Below are 22,043 nucleotides of genomic sequence, written 5' to 3'. Positions count from 1 at the left end.
ATAATTCTAAAAAATTCATTACGGATACATCTATGAAGGATCGTACAATTAGATCTATTATATAGTTCTCAAAGAACTTAAAAATTCAAATTTTGTGCTCCATGAAATCTTGATGAATTCAATTGTGACACATCCCTGAAGGATGTAAAAAAAATAATATATTGATAAGATCTATTATAGAGGTTTTGAAGAACTTATGAATGATTCAATATATATGCATCCTAAAGGATTGTACAAATGATTATTTGTACATTATAAATATGTTATATAGTTCCTGAAGAACTTTAAAATTAAATCTATTTCTTTGTATTCATTATTATTATTATTATTATTATTATTATTATTATTATTATTGTTGTTGTTGTTGTTGTTGTTGTTAATTCATGTTCATGATCACGTTTTTTTTATTTATATTGTTACATGTTGATGAGATTATGATAATCTTGTTGAATTCCAGAAGAATTTAACATTAAAGCATCCTCGAAGGATTGCTCAAATAATAAGATTTTTGTTGTTAGTAAATATCAATTTTGATATAGTTCCCGAAGAACTAAAGAAGAAAAAGCAGACATTGATATTGAAGCATCCCTGAAGGATTGCAAGAAAAAATTTTATATTATTGTTTTGAAGATTTGGGACATAGTTCTTGGAGAACTAAAGAGTTGCGCATCCCATAAGGATTGCTAAATGAATTAATTACTCTTAAACACTATAAAGATAAATTGTAATATAGTTCCAGAAAAACCAAAAGTTTAATATTAGAGCATCTTAGAAAAATTTGCTCTGAAGCATCTTGAAATGATTTTTCATAATCGTTATCTATAAATATTAAATGGTATATATAGTTCTCTATTATGCTCCTGAAGTAGCAAATTTGAGAAATAATTTTAAGAGTATGTTGAAAGATTAATCACATATTGCTTGCATATACCTTCGATGCATATTCTATATATATTTTTTCGATATATTATGCATTATTATATAATTAATTTTTTTTTTAAAAAAAAAAAGAAATTATACAATTGATTTAAAATAATAGGATTGTGAAAGGTGTATATTGCTTTTAAATTCCCTCAATTATTTTATAGCAACAGTTACTATTTTTTTTAATTGATATATTTAGAAAAAAATTCTATACAAATTGATTGTTTCACTTTATCTTATTCTGGTGTACGTTTCACTTTTATATCAGAATTTAATTTAATTTTTTTTGTGCCTCAATTTATTGTATATTTTAATTTATTATTATAATATTGGATGATTGAGTTTTTGTAAAGACTAAAAACAATTTTGAGTGAGTTTATTTATATTAATTATTAATTAGTTCTAATTAATCATTAATTTGTATGAATTGGCTTTGAATAAGTTCGGTTACAAAATAAATTCCACATTGCCATAACTTTTTATAGCTACTATGAGTACCTATTAAAATTTCATAATTTTTATTTGTAATGTTAGTGTAATTAGTGTAAGATCGGTTACATAATTAGTGTAAGATTTATATGTTTCAGTTACAGTTTAACTTATACTCATAACATGACCTTTATTGATTTTAAATATTTTAATTTTAATTCTCCATAATTAAATAAAATGATAAGCCATTGGAACATAAGAAACCGTTTATTGTCTATTATTTTTATTCAATCATTTAATTGATAGTCTTCTATTTTTATACCCATTAAATAAATTGAAGAAATTAATGTTGCACAATGCAAAAATATGGCTCCGGAAGAGCTAATATATTTTTACATATGAAGGAAAAACAAGAACGCGTTGAGAATACATTATATTTTTCAAGTCTCCAAGAAATTTATTAAAACGAAGGAGACCTCGTATCTCAATATTACGAGACATGTTTTTTTAAAGAAAGTATCAACCTTTTGTCTCTAGTTTGGGAAATACTTATAATATTTGTGCAACTCAAGCACATGTTCAAGTAAACCAGAAGTTTACAATTTAAATCATATATATTAAGTTTGTAATTGGCAAGATCGGATGGGTCATCCCGAATCTATTATGATGCGAAATATAAAATAATATTATATGTATTGAAGGGCCTGAAGTTTCTTCAATCTAATCATTTTTATGTGTTACTACTTCCCAAAAGAAGTTGATAAATTAAGTAAATGAGCATCTTTTATTTTTAGAATATACGAAAGGTGATATTTATAAATCAATACACCGATCATGATGTGAACCAATTAGAACTTTATAATTTTAATTTATGCAACAACGAAATGGTCACATGTGTGTTTGTTGTCAACTCACAACCAGAAGTTTGTGAGATTATTTTTACTAATTTGGTTAAGAGCTCATTTAATATTTAATTTTCTAGAAAGTATTTGATAAGTATCGAATGTCAATTAAAATAATATAGAACATCTCGTAGAATATGATAATACAAGAAGAAAAAATAATGGAATTGATGATCCATTCTCTAGACGTCTAAAGTTAATTACATGATCGATACTTATGAGATCAATACTTCAAGTTCTATTTTATATTTTGGGAACATTTAAATATATATGTTGAGATATTGATTCGCTCAAGCCAATATGTTATTATACAAAAGTCTTCCCCTTAACTTGCAATTAAGTTTAGTTTTATAATCTAATATTTTCATATAAGCATTTTTGGATGTGTTGGTATGTTCCGATTGCTCCAATATAATGCAATACGATGAATTATTAAAGAATATTGGGAAACTATATTTGATATGACTCTTCATCCCTTATAAATTATATTGAGCCAATAATTAGGGACTTGTTTATAACCCAGAAGGATAATTTTCAAGTGATGATGAATTAGTTTTCCCAATATTAGGGGGAGGGAATAAGCAGCTGAAAAATATGAACCAGAAGTTCAAATGAATCACTTGAAATAAATAATTATTATTATCTCATCTTGATCCTCATATAAAATAGATTGAACCAGATGTTCAAAAGATATATCATTTGCAAAGTCTATGAAATCAACTATCAGCTGCTAATGCTCCAATCAAAATAGATGTCCCTGTTGGACAATCTTATATTGCAAATGAATTTTAACCACCCTGTAGCGTGGTAGGTCAGTCGGTTCCAAAGATAAAAATCCTCAAATAAGAAAAGGAGCTAAAAACAAAGATGACCCAAGTGAGGATATGAAAATTCCAAAAGAACATTCGACATAATTGATTTTGCAGTTCAGAAGAACTTATCAGGTACCTGAAATTTATGAAAATAAAGAGATCTCGACGAATTATGTCATGAATGGAATACGATGAAACCGAAAGAAAATCAACGTTGACGATGATTATTTATATAATATAGCGCTATATATTACAAGAAATAATGAGGATCATGAATCAAAGTCTATTAAGGATTATAGACAATGAAATTATTGACTAAATAGATAGACGTGATTGATACAATATTAAAGTAGCTTTGCAAAGCGAAATATTCTTGGACTAGTAGTCCATTTCATCTGCAGATGGAAACAATTCGATATGAATAAGTTCTCAAGAAAAAAGAAAATAATGAAAATAAAATATTTAGAGTTTGAATGGTTATTCAAGTATATCGATAAATGTCTATCATTGATTTTCAAGAAGCATATTCACCTAAAGTGAATTCCAAAACTTCTTTGTAATTAATTAAGTTGAGTAGCATATGAAATACTCAATTTATGTGAAATATGTGTTTTAACGTATTTGATTGGCTCACTTGATAATGATGATTATATGAAAATCCTAAAAGGATTTAATTTTCGTAAGACACATATATATTGGAGAGATGACTTTATAAACATGAATAACTCTCCTTATATACTCGGGCAACATCTATATGCATGTTGTATAATATTCTTGTTGAATATTTCCAAGTGAGAAATATGAAAATGACAATTTGTACATTTTAAGAAAATATTTGGCAATGAATTTGATATATTTAAGATTTATATCGATGATAAAAATATGATCAAGAGACTCCTGAAGAGCTTGAGATATTGTCATTTCTTACAAAATAAGTATTTGAAGAATGCTTCGTGAAACATGAACCTTATATAAAACATGATTCTATATGAAATTGTTGTAAGTTCATCAATAGTGAATTACTAATTGGTCCTGAAGTACCATATATCAAATGCTAATATATTTGTTGAGAAATATCATTTACTATAAATATTATCAGAACTCCTGAAGAGCTTCTGAAATTCGTAGATTAAAGAAATATGTTGAATGCACAAAGTTTATTTGGAATCACAAATTTATAGTAAAATTATATAGCAAAAGTATTAGAACAGTTTGACATGGACAAATCTGTTGTGTACTAAAATGGTTGTGATGTCATTTGATCTGAGCAAAGATCGTGTAATGCATCTAGAAAATGATGAACAATTTGAATTGGTCCTGAAGTACCATATCTTAATTCAATTAAAGACACTGATATATTTTACTATATATAGTTATAGTTATACATGTCGTGATATTTTATTCAGCTAACACAGATATTGGAACAAAGTCAAGCATAATATTTATACCTTAAAGAAACATCAATATCATCCAATCGTGTGAAGATTTCAGCACTACATCAAGCAAGTTGAGAAGACGTTTTTGTCGAGGTCTGTAATTCAACACATACAATAAACTTGATGTTTTTATTACAAAAGGATGGTTCATGCAACAATTCAATATGAAGATAATATCGGACTCACTGCTAATTTGGAGAAGAACATAATAAAGAAGATATGACAGATCTTTCTACAAAGTCAACTTCAAGTAAAGCTTTTGATCAACTAGTACTGGAGATTATTTGGTTTTTCATCTCATGTATAATTTGTCTTTATGAGGGGGAGACACAAATATTTACTGCACTCTTTTTCCCTTCACCATGGTTTTATCCCACTGGGTTTTCCTGGTAAGGTTTTTAATGAGGCAGTTCACACATAAATGATGATGTACTCTTTTCCTTCACTTGATTTTTTTTTTTTTTTTTTTTTTTAGAGAAAGAATATCCTTCATGGACATTCAAGGGGGAGTGTTATGAATAATATGTAATGAATGTCCATTATGTGGTAGGTTTTCTTGTCCCCTAGTGTGTCCTATAAATGACACTCTTATTTTCATGTAAACACACACTTGTGAATAAGTTTATTCCTTTCTCTTATCCCTTTCTCTTCTTCCTCTCTATTCTTCCATATTATTGTTCATGCTTAGAAATAGTTTATAACATAATGCATAATATAAAATATCATAAAAGTCATATTTGATTTTTTTTCCGGGAATTGAAACGTGTCCTTTTACGGGCCTAGATATTTGTCTATGATCTAAACATTGTTGATTACTTGAACTTCCTATGTTCTCATGGTTATAACCAAACACAAATGAAAATGTTTTCTAGGAATCCCTACACTTGTCCTAAGTCTTACAACATGTTAGATTTTAACTATCCTTCGATCACAGTGTCTAATCTAGGAAAATACACTGTAGAAGAAGTTATAACTTAAAGTTACAAATGTTGTCAAGGAACCTCAGGGGGTTTCTGTTTTGATTAAGCCAAGATCATTAAAATCTGATTAAGTTAGTGAAAAGAAGAGAAGACATTAAAATTTGGTAACTTGTGGTCTGATGGCAGACACAAAGTTATGAGTCCTCTTGTAGTCAGGCATAACTAAAGAAGCGTTAGTTTTCTAGACAGCTTTCTAGACAGCTTTTAATGTATATTGTGCATAGCATAGATCACCATATGATGCATTAGTATATTGGTGCTAATATTCAATGTTACATAAATTACTGAATAAGATTTTTTTCCAAGTAGCAACAATAAATTAGTTTTAGTTGATAAGGATTTTGGGTCTCTTAAGAAGGTGGATAGGATTCGATTCTTGACTAATGCACATAGATAGAATTCGGATGAAAAAGGGAGAACACACCTTGTGTCCCATAAATTCTCATATGGAGATTAATTATCGCTAACGGCAGTAAAAACTTTGTACACATATTATAATAATTAATAACTCAAAAAAAAGAAAAAAACAATTTCAATTTTATTTTAATGCTTATTCTTAATTCCTACATGCGTTTGAATTTTCTAATTACCGTAAAACTTGAGAGTTTGGGAGAAAAAAATATATTATTCACTAGTAAAAAAAAAGTAATACTCATTGTACATTACTTTTATATGTTAATTAATAATGAATATTTTGTATTATTTATTTACATGAAGATTTAAAACGATAAATATAAATTTTGTGTTGAAAATGATAATTTTAAAGAAAGTAAAATTGATCAAAGTTATGTCATATTCACTCCGATTGCCAATCAAAATTGTCCATTGTCTTTAACCGTGACCAATATTCAAAATTTTGACCACCGACCACATTCACATTTGATTTTAGATAACAACATTAGTTGCGAACAGTATATTTTTTCAGATTTTTTGTTTTTACAAAATTTGCTAATTATCATGCAAGAGAGGCATTTATTTCAAAACAAGGTGCTCTTGGTGGTCTGGTGTTTGACTGTTTGTGGTGTGTGCTCTTGGTGGTCTGGTGACTGTGAAGTGTGTACTAGGTATACGACACATTTGTTTTGTAATTCCGTTTATCCCGGCCTCTGTTCATATTGTGCAGAGACCGGTTATTATTAATAATATTTTGCCGTTTCAAAAAAAAAATATCAAAACAAGGGGCACGCGAGAAAGTCGGGGCGCGAAAAGCAATTCTCCGATTATAAACCTATATTATAACAAAGCCCAATTATACCAAACTAAAAACCAAGCCCAATAAAATCCAGTTAGATTTGAAGAACCCTTATAAACCCTAAATTCTGCTGCTTTGCCCTTTTCTCTATCATCACAAACAACTCATCTGCCGCGAAACCAAATCTTGCCGGAAAACGCCGCCGGAGTTGTTCGTCGTCTTCCAGGATTTCCGATAAGGTGCGCGATTTCACCTCTGTTCCGTGGTTGAGGCATATGAACATCACAATTAGATTTATTTTTGAAAACTTGCATATCACCTGTTTGATGAAAACCCTAGACAATTAATTACTCTATAGCTTGATCTTAATGGGTTAATTTTTTTTTTCTATTAGTTTTTATTGGGACACTTCGAAATTTAACCTTATTTGTTTTTGTAGAAGCTTTAAATTCTTTCGAAAAAACATCAATGTGAATTTGGCTTCACTTTGTTTTGAATGTTATGTTTTTCTTAACTGTCTTTTATGTGAAATTACACTATGCCACTGAGTTGTTTCGAGTTTCTAAGTATTGTGATTATAGAATCTGAGTTGATGCTGAATTCTATAGAATTGCGAATTTTCAAAATTATGAATGTAGGATGTATTAGGTGTTAGTTTCAGTATTGCGAATTTTCCAAGTTATGAATGTGGGACATATTATTTATATGTTAGCCTAAGGTTTCGATTATTGAACTTTGCGATGTGATATATTAGGTGTTAGTTTTAGTATTGACAAAGTTTAGTAGTATTCGATGTTAGGACCAACATGCTAGTAGTAGATTTTGCTTATTAACATTTCATTTTAATCAACTGTTTGTGTGCTCTTTAAACAGTTGCACAATGCAGTCAAAAGAAGCATCATCTTCAATGGAAGTTGACACTGTCCCATCTGAAGCAAAGGTTTTGCCTCCAAAGCCAAAGTTTAAGCCTCTGAAACCTCATGAGATGGCTAGTGGACAGGTTCAGTTTCGTAAGGTATCAGTTCCACCACATCGTTATACACCTCTCAAGAAAATTTGGATGGAGATCTATACTCCCATTTATGAGCAGATGAAAATTGACATCCGGATGAATTTGAAAGGTCGAAAAGTTGAGCTAAAGACAAGGCCTGATACTCCTGACATCAGTAACCTGCAAAAATGTGCTGATTTTGTCCATGCTTTCATGTTGGGTTTTGATGTCATAGATGCTATTGCTATTTTGCGTTTGGATGAGCTCTATGTTGAGTCCTTTGAGATCAAGGATGTTAAGACACTTCGAGGAGATCACTTGTCCCGTGCTATTGGAAGATTGTCTGGAAAAGGTGGTAAAACCAAGTTTACAATTGAGAATGCAACAAAGACAAGAATTGTGATTGCTGACACCAAAATTCACATTTTGGGATCTTTTGCAAACATCAAGGTTGCTAGGGATAGTCTTTGTTACCTAATTATGGGATCACCAGCAGGAAAGGTCTATTCCAAATTGAGAGCTATTACTTCTAGGATGGCAGAAAGGTTTTGATCTAGTGATGAGGTCTAAAATAGAGTGATTTATGAGTGTTTTTTTATTTATTGTTACAGAAATATCAAATTTTGGTTTTTCTTGTCAGAATTACTGTCTTTTTTCTTTGAACTTCGTCTTAGTAGTGTTATCGTTTTCAATTGTTAATTCCTATTCCCTTTGGAAAGGGAGAACATCATCAAAATCAATCAATTGCAAAGTGTTGTATTCTTCCTGTCAAAAAAAAGTGTTGTATTCTAGACAAAAATAACTATATATTTGTGTTCTATGAGTTTGAGTCTCACATCTAGTAACTTATTTATGCCTTTCTATGAGTTTAATACTGTCATTTTGTCAGTGTTTATTTCTAAGCCCGTAAAAAAGAAACTAGACAGAAATTACTGAGGGATAGTAATTTTCAACATATAAGCTTACAAGGATTGACTAAATTGAGAGAATAAACCATCAATTTAGTCCTTGAACTATGAAAATATACTAAATAGTTCCTAAACTATTATTAATACATCAATTTAGTCCTTTAATTTTTTTAAAAACACGAGAGAAAATGATAATTCAAGTACCAAATTAATGAATTATTAATAGTTTAGGGACTATTTGGTATATTTTTATAGTTTGAGGACCAAATTGGAGAGAAATTAATAGTTTAGGGACCAAATGGAAGGTTTATTCAAATTGAGATGGACAACTCTCAAAACATTAGACATGACTCTTGACTCCGAGGTGCATTCGAATGTTCTAGTGCGTGACCTCCTGGGTTACCACTTCCACCCTTCGTTAGCAGCACCAATCCACTCTCCTCTCCATCACTCCCTCTTATGACTCCTCCACAACCGACACACACTCCCACTTTACATGTCATATGAAGCTAACCAATAGTCTTTAGCTGCCTTCATTACACACTAAGCTTGTTGCTTTCATTACACACTTTACATGTCGAATAAAATCATCCATATGTCGTTCTATGTTCCTTCAATATGCTAAAGTCCAAAAGTCTCTCCATGCCATGTCAAGGTTCCACCATTGGTAATTCAACCATCTCGTCTCAAATTCAAAATGGTAAGTCCACTCCTTATCCATTATCTTCAGTCCTTTCATATCATTCTCTTACCCCTTCTCACAAACATTTTGTCCTAGCTATTTCATTTATCTAAACCTTCCTTATCTCTATTGGTTTCACTCGGTCTCAAGCTGATCATTTCTTATTCATCAAGAGATCCCCTAATGCATTCACAACTCCATCTGTGTATGTTGATGGTGTTATCCTCTGGCACCGCCATATTAGATATTCATTCCATCAAGGCCCTCCTTGATGACAAGTTCAAAATTAAGGACTTAGGCTCATTGAAATACATTCTTGGCCTTGAGGTATCTCGATCTCACAAAGGAATACTCCACAATCAAAGGAAATATGTTTTAGACGTTATTTCTGACAATGGTTTACTTGCTACAAAACCTTGCTATACCCCTCTTGCCAAAGATTACCACAATGTTGATCCAACTCCTACTTCATATCTAGATCCTTCTGCATACAGAAGGCTTGTTGGTAAGCTTTTCTACCTTACCACTACAAGACCTGATATAAGTTTTCTTGTTCAATTTCTTAGTCAATAAATGGTGAACCCTACTACCTCTCACTATCAAGCTGCCAAAGCATCACTTGGATTAGGTCTTTTCTTTCCTGGATCATCCAATATCCAAGTCAAAGCTTTCAGTGACTCTGATTGGGCCACTTGCCCCTCATCTAGAAAATCATCATTGGCTTTTGCATTTTTTTAGCTGATTCACTCATTTCATGGAAGTCCAAGAAACAAGCCACAATTTCTAAATCCTCCTCGGAAGCTGAGTATCCAGCCCTCCATTACATGTGAAATACAATGGCTCACTTAAGAATTTTCAAGTTTCATTCACCACTCCAGCTATTCTCTATTATGATAGCCAATCTGCTAGACACATTGCTTCAAATCCAACTTTTCATGAACGTACTAAACATATTGATAATGATTGCCACATTGTTCGTGAGAAGCTTCAAGCACATCTCTTCCACCTCCTTCCTATTAATCTACCCATCAACTTGCGGATTTCTTCACCAAACAACTTGAAGCAACTCCCTTCCAAAAGCTTATTTCAAAACTTGGCATGTTTGATGTACATGCTCCAGTTTGCACGGGTAACTGATGCAATAACTTGATTCATAAGTTATCTACACTAGTCGAAGTTAACTATGTAAAATCTAGTTATTTAGAAGTAGTTCAAAGTTGATTATAGTTAGTTAAGTTTGTTTAACTACTTTTCCCACTAATTTATTCTTCTCACAATAGTACTCCCTCCGTACTAAAATATAAGCAACAATTGCTTAACAAAAGTGAATGTATTTAGTCTAAATTTTAAACAAAATACATCAAGTTTATTTGATTTATTTTTAATTATATTTTGGAACGAATGAAGTATATACACAAGTAATCACTAATGAAACAATGATTTATTCTACAAGCTTTATCCTCTTCTTTCTCATTTTCTCTATATATAGTGTGATTTAATTACGATAATGAAAGAATAGTGTCGATAAAAAAAAGTGTGATTTAATTGAAGTGGATTATTCGGTATACATCTTATTTAAATATGTATCGGTATATTGTTGAATTGAATAATAATATAGTGTTACTTTGTAACCTATCAAAATTATCCAATTAATAGTATATATCTATATATATAATTCCTAGATAGTTCTCCTACTATTCATCTTAACCCTAATCCACATCACCCACTTACATCCAATTAAATCACACAATAATGCCACATCACTTCCTTATATTATATCATTTTCATCTCTATTTTTTTTTGTTTCCACATCACTTCCTTATATTATATCATTCTCATCTCTATTTTTTTTTATATTATATCAATCTCATAATAAATAATAAAGAATTATGTTTCTCCAATTATCCAAAAATTGATGTCACAAGATGTTACAATTTTCTACATTATTATTGAATTATACCTCTCCAATTATCCAAAAATTGATGTTACAAGATGTTACACTTTTCTACATTATTATAACATTTCTTAGTGACAATGAAGATGAACATAGTTGGATTCTCTTTCAACATTTATCCCATTTAAATGTCAACCGTTTTCATAGAAACAACAAAGAGTTTATAATTTAGTCACACAAAAAAATACGAAGAGTGTATACATTATTGACTTAATTACATTATAATTTTAGAGAAGAGTGAAGGTTATGCAAAAAGTTAAGTTATGGGATTGAAATATATAATAACTATTATCATTATCATATTTCATTCAATTTTAGTGTGTCGCCTATCCGTTGCACTATTGCATTGGCTGGCGCACCCCACAAAAAAAAAATTCATTCAATTTTGATGGTCCGTACTCATTCTCTATACATATAGGTATATATATTGGTTGGAGGAAGTGATAAGTATATCACTTTTATATTATTATTATTATTATTATTATTATTATTTTCATTTTATAATACTTATTGTTACAATTTATACGAATAATTTTTCAATATTATAATATAAAATACCACATAACACTTGTGCATCGCACGGGTGTGGGACTAGTCAAAATAAAATATTTAGAAAAGTGTTCAACTTAATTGAATTAAATGCATATATAAAAAGATGTTACATTGTCACTGCGTCTATCTATTCTATACAGAGAGTAGATGAGTTTTGGTGTGGATTTTTCATAATACCAACAATATCCTTATTTTTTTTTAGTAGCACCGAAAATCTTTTATTGACAAACTCACCATAACATAAGGCACATATTTTTTTTAGCAACAAATTTTTGTTATTAACAAACTGACCATAACATAAGACATATCTTTTTTTTAACATAAGTTAGACACAACGCGCCTGCCTGGCCCGCTAGTAACAATAAAGAATTTGTGCAAATTACACTTATAAAACAACTAGAAGTATTCCTTAAAAAAACAATTAAAAGTAACAAATTCTTTATTAAAAAATTATTATTATTTATTAAATATTATTTGGGACTCGTATTATATATTTAACATAAAATATGTTTCAATACAAAATTACTATTTTGATTTTTTTTTTATTTTTATCAAACTACTATTTTTAACTTGAAAATATAGAAAAACCAAAAACCCAACGATAAAAACGAAGCCCAATACAATCCACTTCGATTTGAAGAACACTTATAAAATTAAAACCCTAAATCAACAATAATCAGCTATTGCTCGTGAGTCGTGAAGCAAAATCTTGCCGGAGTTCTTCGACGTCTGCTAGAATCACCGAGAAGGTGCGTTCGCCAGAAAACAACAAGCTCTGCACCTCTGTTCTATGATTGCGTGCTTGATAAGCTTCGCAATTCAAACATATGAACATGACAATTATCATTATTATTTTTGAAAACTTGCATATAACCTGTTTGATGAAAAACCTTAGCCAATTAATTACTCTGTAACTTGATTTTAATGTGTTAATAATACTATTTTTATTCTATTAGTCTAGCATTGGGCCACTTTGAATTTGTACCTTGTTTGTTTTTGTGGAAGCTTTACATTCGTTTAGAAAATCATTCATATGAATTGGCTTCACTTTGTTTTGAATGTTATGTTATTCTTAACTTGTCTTTTATGTAAAATTGCATATCTTCTGTCACAGAGTTGTTTCGAGTTTCTAAGTATTCTGGTCATGGTCATACAATCTGAGTTGATGATGTTCGAATTTTCAAAATTATGAATGTGGGATGTATTGCTTTATATGTTAGCATATGATTTCAATTATTTAACTTTGCAATGTGATATATTAGGTGTTAAGTTTTAGTATCGACCATAAATTTAGTATTCGATGTTAGGACCGACGTTCTAGTAGTAGATTTTGCTTATTAAGATTTCATTTTTTATGTTGCATCTCTAGATTTTAATCGACTGTTTTGGTGCTCTTTAAACAGTTGGACAATGCAGTCGAACGAAGCATCATCTTCAATGGATGTTGACACTGTCTCATCTAAAGCAAAAGTTTTGCCTCCAAAGCCGAAGTTTAAGCCTTTGAAACCTCATGAGATGGCTAGTGGACAGGTTCAATTCCGCAAGGTATCAGTTCCACCACATCGTTATACACCTCTCCATAAACTTTGGATGGAGTTCTATACTCCCATTTATGAGCAGATGAAAATTGACATCCGAATGAATAAGAGGGGTCGAAAAGTTGAGCTGAAGACAAGGCCTGATACTCCTGACATCAGTAACCTGCAAAAATGTGCTGACTTTGTCCATGCTTTCATGTTGGGTTTTGATGTCATAGATGCTATTGCTATTTTGCGTCTGGATGAGCTCTATGTTGAGTCCTTTGAGATCAAGGATGTTAAGACACTTCGTGGCGATCACTTGTCCCGTGCTATTGGAAGATTATCTGGAAAGGGCGGTAAAACCAAGTTTACAATTGAGAATGCAACAAAGACAAGAATTGTGATTGCTGACACCAAAATTCACATTTTGGGATCTTTTGCAAACATCAAGGTTGCTAGGGATAGTCTTTGTTACCTAATTATGGGATCACCAGCAGGAAAGGTCTATTCCAAATTGAGAGCTATTACTTCTAGGATGGCAGAAAGGTTTTGATCTTATAGTGATGAGTTATAAAATAGAGTTATTTATGAATTTTTTTTTATTGATTGTTACATAAATATCAAACTTTGGTTTTTCTTGTCAGAATTACTATTTCTTTTTCTTTTGAACTTCGTATTAGATGTGTGTTATCATATCTTCAATTGTTAATTCCTTTTCCTTCAAGTGTGTTATCATATCTTCACACCTAGTGGACATTTTATTAGTGTTGATTTATGCATACTTTTTTTGTTATAAAAAAGGGCATATGATCATTTGAGAATTAAATAGTAAATTATTTTTTCCAATAAATATTATAAAGAGGTTCTCACCAATGTTATCAACAAACATTTACTGATATTTAGTACCTTGTCTTGATGGAAAACGATGATGCATTTAAAAGAGAAAATAAAGAGGTTAAAATGCAAACAATGCTCTGAAATTGGCAAACTTCAAACAAGAAATCTAGGGCATAAATATTTCCCTACAACTACAAGTTCTGAATGGTCACAGTCCCAATTAGGTAGTGGTGAAGAGGATAGTTTTCATCTACATTTTCACTGTGAGGTCGTTGTGCATGTTGGGACTTGGGAGGTGAGTGGTTTGTAGGATGATATCCAACCTTTTTTGCCGGTGCACAACGCCACTGCTCTGCTGATTTTTTGTAATTCTGATCAGGTTCACAACTGAACTCTAGCATGTCTTTGTTGTCACAATGTGGAGTATATGGAAGTCTCGAAATGATAGATTGTGGTATGAGTTGCATGAGGACACCTCTAATGTTGTTCGACGTAGACACTCTTTGCTGCACGATTGGTGAAGTGGCAAAGGCCATCTACAAGTAGATGCGAGTGTGATGTCTCCTTTCAAATATTCAAAATCGTGTTGGGATGAGATTTTGTATAAGACAAGATGGATCACATTTTGCGGTTGTTAGCGACAATTAAATAGGTACATGATTTTGAGGTAGAGAATGTTGATTTTGAATTAGACTATAAACGAGTTGCAGACAACTTCAATCATTATATAGCGAATGTGTTTAATTTTGTGTCCGTTATTAGGACTTAGGAGAGTATATATATCGTCTTTTTTTCAAAACTTTAAGGTTGAGTTTGCAAGTCACGCTTTAGCAAGGGTATAACTTTCATTGTTTTGCTTTCATTTTTTTTTTGTTTTCACACCAGTTTAATCTGGTTCGGGGGTTAGTTCTGGCATCAAGCGAATCTAGCCCCCTCCCAATCGCAGACGCTTTCATATTTTTATTGATGCATCTTGTTGTGTTTAGTATATATCATCAATTAAATGATCTGTTTTTGAGTAAAAAATGACGAGTTTCGTCGTGTAAAATCAATAAGGAAAGAAATAATAATTTTAATATCATTCAAGTGTTAAGATCTTTTTAAATAAAATTAATTTTTCAAGATGAATTCTAACTTTAAACTGAATTATTTTCAGGGGAAGAAAACAATCCGTGAAAAACTCATTAATCACTTGAACTAAATCAAGCTAACATTTTGAGTCACATCCATTAAAGTAGTCAAGTAGTGATATTTGTTAGTAACTAAATATTTTTTAAGAACATATCTAAGTACAAGAAATAACACCTTGATTGAATATTAAGTCACTTAAATAAGCTAAATGAGCATTGAGAAACAATAAACTAGTTTTATCAATCAAATAGAAAAATTGTTTAGAGTGTGAACAGTTAAATGTAAATGTAATCATCGATCAGGTAGGTCTATTAACTTGTTTTTTACAATTTGAAAAAATGAAAATAAAGTAAAACAAATTAGTCCTTTTTTGAGAATAAGAAATGCTGTTTTCATCATCCAAAAAGAAATCCAGCTGCTTGTTCCTCATTGCCATTGAATAATTGAAGAGCTTGTATAACTGCTTGTCTTTCAAATCCTAGCTCAACAAGCTTTGCAACTTTGCTTTCAAACACAGCGTCCTGCAAACCAAACCAAACCAACCAATCATTATTTTACTAGTAAAAAACTATCACGTTTGCATGCATAAAGTTACCACATTCACACTTCAAACATGTTCCAATCGCGAATATATCATAAATTTAGAGAACGTTTAGATACACAAGTTAATTTAAGCATTTAAGTTGTTTCTACTACAACCGGCGAGGGAATAGGAGTAATCTATGTATAAGTTGATTGTTTTATGACAATGCGCTATCTGGATGAGTTTATAAAAATAAGCTGAAAAATAATAAATTATTTCCATAAACACTTCCAAACAACTAGGTTTAACTGTAAAATAAGGATTATTCAGTGTCAAAAACTAGGTTTCACTTTCGAATTTGTCGTTTTACACTGCCACTTAAGTCCTCCACAATAAGTAAAAATTGTGATGACATTATCAAATTTTGAAAAGGACAAAAAAAATCTTCAAAGAATTAATATGATAATGCAATGATCTTTGGAGGATCAAGTAGTGTTCACTAAAAAAAATACTAAAGGAAATGAAAGCAATAGCGTAGCCAAATTTAAGTATAACGTCTAAAAAAGAATAAAGTACAAAGATGAAACAGTTAGCATACCTTAGAATTGTCACCAGAAGCTCCTCCTGAAAAATAAGTAAACAATAAAATAAAACATGTTATTAACATTAGCTTTTATTGATCAGTTCAACAAATGTGAAATTTCACATAGTTTAATTATATAGGCACCACAAAATAATAGGACAAATACAAAGTGAATTTTCGGCATATTTTAAAATAAATAAAAATGATTTCGCCCACGATACAAGTTAAATAATTAATTAAAATATCTAGTGCTAACCAGAAGACACGCCTGCTTGTGATGGATTGCTTCCTGATGCAACCTGAAAGAATGCCACAACAAACCATTATCATTCTTTTCATCAAAACAGAATTACAAAGCAAACAAGAATTAGCCGTAACTGTCTTGCTTTTAAATACTAAACAATCAGTGACATGTATGCAGGATTGTCAAATAGCGGTGCTATAGCTCTATAGCATAGCAGGATTCGAACAAATCATTATAGTTCCTTAATACACTATTTAGTACAAAGTGTTGTCAAATGGCGGCGTAATTTGAACAAACTACTATTTTTCACGATTGACTACACTTCATGTTTGATGTTTGCTCATACCTATTGTATAACTATACAATGAATCATATTAAAGTGTTAAAGTTTCAACACTGTCGCTTTAAGAAAAGCATATTGTTAAAGTATACTTACTGGACGTGGGCTTCCTGAGCCTGAAGCTTCCTTGGCATATTTTTCCTCATCTAAATACCGAGATGGTATGTCTTTCTCTGAACATAAAAGACAAGAAGGTTAAGTATATAAAAAATCAACAAGAAAGTCGTGTTGAAAACCGGACTATGCAAACTAATGATGAAAAATAGCCATTGTTACAATTCCACAGATAGGAAAACCAACCTTGCAAAAACGGCACAGAAACTTCTCCTCCACCAACTCGCAAAACATTTTCTTTTAAATCAATTATACACTGCAGACATGAGCCACATCAATAAGAAAAACAGTTTGGTGTAATTTCTGAAAGTGACGATACACAAGATTGCTACTGAGGATGGTACCTGATGCTTTCGGAGCATATCCAGTCCAAAGAGAAACTCCATGTTGGGAGAATCCAGCACTAAGAATGAACAAGGGTAAAATATATTCCCAATCTACAGGAAATAAATGCATGCACAAAAGGAAAGTTGGAGTGAAACGCAAAATAGACAAAAAAAAATACGCAAGAGAATGGAGCTACATGATTGATCTCTAAAATAGGTCAAACGTATTAGCACGATTGACTTCGGCAGCACCAAATTCTCTCTCTCCACAAGATTTGTTAAAACATTACCTTGATTGGAGCTACATGTATTCGACCCAATATTTCGGTTTGGCCAACTCCGTGAGCAACTCCTTTGTAACGCTGATCTAAAAGTCTCAGCAATCTACAATACAAGATAACACAACCATCAAAATAATTATATATTCTGAAATATCGCACCCAATAAATTTAATCATATTATAATCTTATAGATGCCTTGGAAGCAAGTTCCAGTCATATTGAAGTGCATACCCTAAACGCTCAGCGCAGGTTTTTGATATAATGGTAGATTGTGCTCCACTATCAACAAATGCCTGAAACGAAATGAAAATCCAATAAATGCATGTTCCATTTCACAAAACTTTCTGTCATTGAAGAGACCATAAAAAACTGCAATAGCTAGCATCAAATCCTGAACTTCAAGAAGAAAGATCTTTTGAACGGCCACTTACCTTCATTGGTACGCCGTTAACCTCCATGTCAACATACAACATGACCTGAAATATTACAGCTTGGATTTTCATTATGAAAAACGACAAATCTATTAGCAATAAAATACAAAAGGTAAAGTATATATACCACTCTGGCAAAACCTTCAGGATTGTGCTCGAGTGCAGCTTCCCAATTTTCATCAATTCCTTTCTGTAAAATTAGTTGAAATTCCGTTATTCACAATAAAACAAACATACTCAATGATTATAAACACTGGTCATTCAGGACAGCAAGATGTAATTGTAATTGGTCGCATGAAGCATAGTAAGCTATTAGAAACTGAGAAACACTAAATATCTGTGTGCTACACTGCCCAAACAAGTATGGATTTACAAAAATTTCTTAAGTTTCTCTGATAAGGCAAAGCTAGTGTTTCGCCAGAAAATTATGACAAACAAACAACCTAGCTAACTTAATATTAATTGGAAAAATAAAGTTAATATATATTTTTTCTGGTACTAAAATGATTAGGTGTGACCGGTTTGCTCTTGATTACATTCCAATGATCGGATGTTACTTAAGACAGAATCATACAACAGCCAAATACTTAAGATGTCATGTGGATGCTAATAAATTCTTTGTATGTCTAACAAAACTGAATAAAAAATGACCTGGCGGATTGCAGCTTCAATCTTCTTTTGTGCTTCAACATCAAAAGGATCAGCATAAAGAAGAGCCTGGAAAAACAAATTCAAACAAATTTATGAGGAAAATATAACAGAATAATGAAAACGCACAGAATATGAATGAAGCAGCTTGAAATGATACAATTGAACCTCTTGACAAATGAAGAGAAGAAAAAGTCATCATGCAATCAACTTACCATCTCTTCTTCTTTCTGACGTCGTAATTGATCTCTTTGACGATGACGCAATCGTAAAATTTCCTGGAGTTTATTGAGATCATTCCCCAAAATAATTTGTGCCAACTCCGGGTCACTCTGTATGTTCCATTATATATTCGGTCAGAATATAGCCAATACCCAAGACGAAAGAACAAAATAACAGGCAAGCATTAAAATTGACTAAAACTATCAAAGTATATCGAATAATTTGAAGTTGAATTACATTTACATAAAATAAAAAGGGAAGGAATATGTTTCAACAATTATATTAAACGTAAGAAACATGTATGTACTTAAAATCTTGATAAAGATCACTAAACTTAGTAATAAAAGAAACATCAATTTACCTGAAAGAGTTGCCCCATCAAATTAGAGTCACGTCTAAAGTGCTGCTGAAAAGCACCAGGGTTTATAGCAGATCCATCAGTATTGAAGCTCAAATCATTGGTAGATCCACTGAAATAATTTAATTCATTGCAAAAATTACATGGATGATAGGTGAAAGGGATAAACAAAACAAATTATATAAATAGTGTTCTATGTTCTAATCTAAAAACTCTATGATAATCTCATTTCAAGTGGTACCAATTAAGCATCTTCCAGACTTCCACTTCTTTAATTGCAAAAGTAACACTTGATTTTAAAATTCATGCATATTCCTAACAGATTCCCTATATAAATTGCATCCGATTCAACTCAAGCTATTTGGCAATGCATTAGAAGTTCGTGAGTAATAGCCTAATAGGTTAGTGAAGAAACATGATTAGAGAATATTATCAAAAAAGGATGGAATACGGATCAAGCTGAGCTAAAACATGGATTTTGTACAGTCACATATCGAACATTGCAGTTATTCAAATAATTATATCACTGGTAAAATATCAACTTATCACATCAATTAACATGAGCACAAGATCATAGTCAAGTCACAGATAATCTTCATATTCTTTAACTTCTAAAGTTTACCATGTCTTACTAGGTTAGTTCAGAATTACCATCTAGCAGTGTTGTCAGTCGGGGGAAATAGTAGTCTGTTCAAATTCTCTATGGCCGCTATTTGACAACACGTTGTACTAAATAGTGCAACGTAGAACAATAGCGATTTGTTGAAATTTTGCTAGGCTATAGCACTTTAGTGCTTCTATGGCCACTATTTGACAACACTACATCTAAGTACAACCAAACAGCTTGCAAGCATTCCAACCATCTCATATTTTTGGAGGGATGCATAAACCGGACGAGGCAATTTACTGATTTTAAGAATATAAGTAAGCAATGCATTATCTCACAAGGGTGCAATGTAACATCAATGAAAAAGGTATACCTAGAAGCAGCAGCGCCACCGCCACCGCCACCAGAAGAGACAGTCATCATTAGCAAATCATCATCCTTAACACCAAGGGCACTCAATTTCTGTGAATTGCTCACTTCATTCCCATTGAACAGAATCTGTTGTTGCTGAAGAGGCACACTTGTCTTCTCATAAACACAAGTTTATCACAAACAAACACAATAAGAAACCAACCACATAAACAACATACACCCTAATAAAAAGTTAACAAAACACACACACACACACAAATTAAGGGCCCGTATGGATTGGCTTACTTTTGAGCTTATGAAAAATAGGCATAGCTTATGGAAATAAATAAGTTTTTATGTTGATTTATAAGTTCTCACTAACGAAAATTGTATTTTCATAAGTTGTTTTTTCATAAGCTACCCTGAAAAGCTTATAAGTTGCATAAAAGCTTATTTATTTGCATAAGTTGTTTTGCATAAACTCAAAAATAAGCTAATCCAAACAGACCCTAAGACCATGTCAGATCCAACATCACTTGTCAATTCTAATTTACACACATGAATCAACCAACCAATTCCCAATATAATCAAAAAGATAGACTGAAATGGGATTTTATTTCTAGGGTTTAATAATTATTATATAATCATGATAATTATATGACCCATAATTGGCAGCAACATTAATTTTGAACAAAATTAACAAAAAGATAAACTTTTTAATCAAAAAATTGAATTTTTAGGGTGAAAAACGAGATGGGTAATGGAGAACTCGCTAACCTCAACCTCAAGCAATGCCTTAACGTTTTCCACCTAAAAAGGGTTGAAATAAAAATCAGTGATAAATAAAATATAAATATGAATATGAACAAAAAAGAAAAAAGGAAAAATCTTTGATGATTACAGATTCATGAGGATCGACATCCAAGGAGAGAATTTGTTCATCAGAAGTCATGACAGTGATCTTCATCTTTGAATTGATACGATGTTGTTGTTGTTTAAGGGTTGAAGAACAATAACGAGAGAGACAAGATACGAGGTTTGGTTAAAGTGGTAAAAGTAAAGACTAATGGAAGACTTAGAAGCTTTTTTAACTCTTATTATTATTGTTACTTGTTGAAGGGGTTCACTTAGATTGACACTCGAATGAGTGTAATATTAGTATTTTTTTTTTTTATAAGCATAATATTAGTATTTGTTGGTTGAGTTAAATCTTATCGACTTTTTTTTTTAATAAATTTAATTTAATCTTTAAACGATCTTAATAAATTAAATATAAACTAGTTCTTATAAAAAAAAAAATTTTTTTGATAACATCTTCTTATAAAAAATTTAGTACTACTATTAGTTAGTCAAATGATATTAGTATTTGGCTAAGAGAACAACTTATAAAAAAAAAAACTGGCCAAGAGAACACTGTGTCAAAAAAAATATTATAATTTTGATATCTTTTTCAAAACTGATTAATGCTTTTTTATTGGGTAAAATCTTAAAATTCAAAACTAATTAATGTTTTTTTATTGGGTAAAATCTTAAAGATACGAGTTGTTATGATAGGATGAAATCTTATTAGAGATTTATTTTAATAAATCTTATCTTATCTTATTATAGTTATTATTTTGAACTTACTTGCCCTTCAAGTTTTTTGCCTATATAAAAAGCATTCTATATCCAATAAATTGAACCAAGCTCAAACGCTAACCCTATTTTTCTACTTCTACCTCAATACTTGTTCTTAAGATTTTGATCACTTTTCCATGGAGTTTTG

General features: G+C 31.1%; 4 protein-coding genes across 4 annotated transcripts; 3 read left to right on the top strand and 1 right to left on the bottom strand.

The window, feature by feature from the left end:
* Nucleotides 1–6,775: 6,775 nt before the first annotated feature.
* On the top strand, nucleotides 6,776–8,501 carry LOC123912866 (RNA-binding protein pno1-like). Its single transcript, XM_045963444.1, has 2 exons — nucleotides 6,776–6,914; nucleotides 7,549–8,501. The coding sequence occupies exon 2, from the start codon at nucleotides 7,556–7,558 to the stop codon at nucleotides 8,216–8,218; it is 663 nt and encodes a 220-aa protein (XP_045819400.1). The 5' UTR covers nucleotides 6,776–6,914; nucleotides 7,549–7,555; the 3' UTR covers nucleotides 8,219–8,501.
* A 968-nt stretch (nucleotides 8,502–9,469) lies between these two features.
* Nucleotides 9,470–10,406, top strand: LOC123915151 (uncharacterized mitochondrial protein AtMg00810-like). Its single transcript, XM_045966299.1, has 2 exons — nucleotides 9,470–9,761; nucleotides 10,135–10,406. Exons 1-2 carry the CDS (start codon nucleotides 9,470–9,472, stop codon nucleotides 10,404–10,406), a joined length of 564 nt encoding a protein of 187 aa, XP_045822255.1.
* Nucleotides 10,407–12,379: 1,973 nt separating this feature from the next.
* Nucleotides 12,380–14,115, top strand: LOC123912864 (RNA-binding protein pno1-like). Its single transcript, XM_045963443.1, has 2 exons — nucleotides 12,380–12,511; nucleotides 13,166–14,115. Exon 2 carries the CDS (start codon nucleotides 13,173–13,175, stop codon nucleotides 13,833–13,835), a length of 663 nt encoding a protein of 220 aa, XP_045819399.1. The 5' UTR covers nucleotides 12,380–12,511; nucleotides 13,166–13,172; the 3' UTR covers nucleotides 13,836–14,115.
* A 1,344-nt stretch (nucleotides 14,116–15,459) lies between these two features.
* LOC123912863 (protein DNA-DAMAGE INDUCIBLE 1) lies at nucleotides 15,460–21,443 on the bottom strand. Its single transcript, XM_045963442.1, has 16 exons — nucleotides 21,180–21,443; nucleotides 21,056–21,088; nucleotides 20,301–20,452; nucleotides 19,324–19,432; nucleotides 18,956–19,072; nucleotides 18,744–18,809; nucleotides 18,220–18,282; nucleotides 18,093–18,137; nucleotides 17,893–17,954; nucleotides 17,671–17,764; nucleotides 17,399–17,491; nucleotides 17,241–17,310; nucleotides 17,037–17,113; nucleotides 16,613–16,655; nucleotides 16,372–16,397; nucleotides 15,460–15,771 (listed from the first exon to the last, which is right to left on the bottom strand). Exons 1-16 carry the CDS (start codon nucleotides 21,243–21,245, stop codon nucleotides 15,646–15,648), a joined length of 1,242 nt encoding a protein of 413 aa, XP_045819398.1. The 5' UTR covers nucleotides 21,246–21,443; the 3' UTR covers nucleotides 15,460–15,645.
* Nucleotides 21,444–22,043: the final 600 nt, after the last annotated feature.

Source organism: Trifolium pratense, linkage group LG3 (assembly GCF_020283565.1).
Source record: "Trifolium pratense cultivar HEN17-A07 linkage group LG3, ARS_RC_1.1, whole genome shotgun sequence".
NCBI lineage: Eukaryota > Viridiplantae > Streptophyta > Magnoliopsida > Fabales > Fabaceae > Trifolium > Trifolium pratense.
The sequence above is the reverse complement of the archived record's forward strand: the minus strand, read 5'-3'. Positions and strand labels throughout refer to the sequence as shown.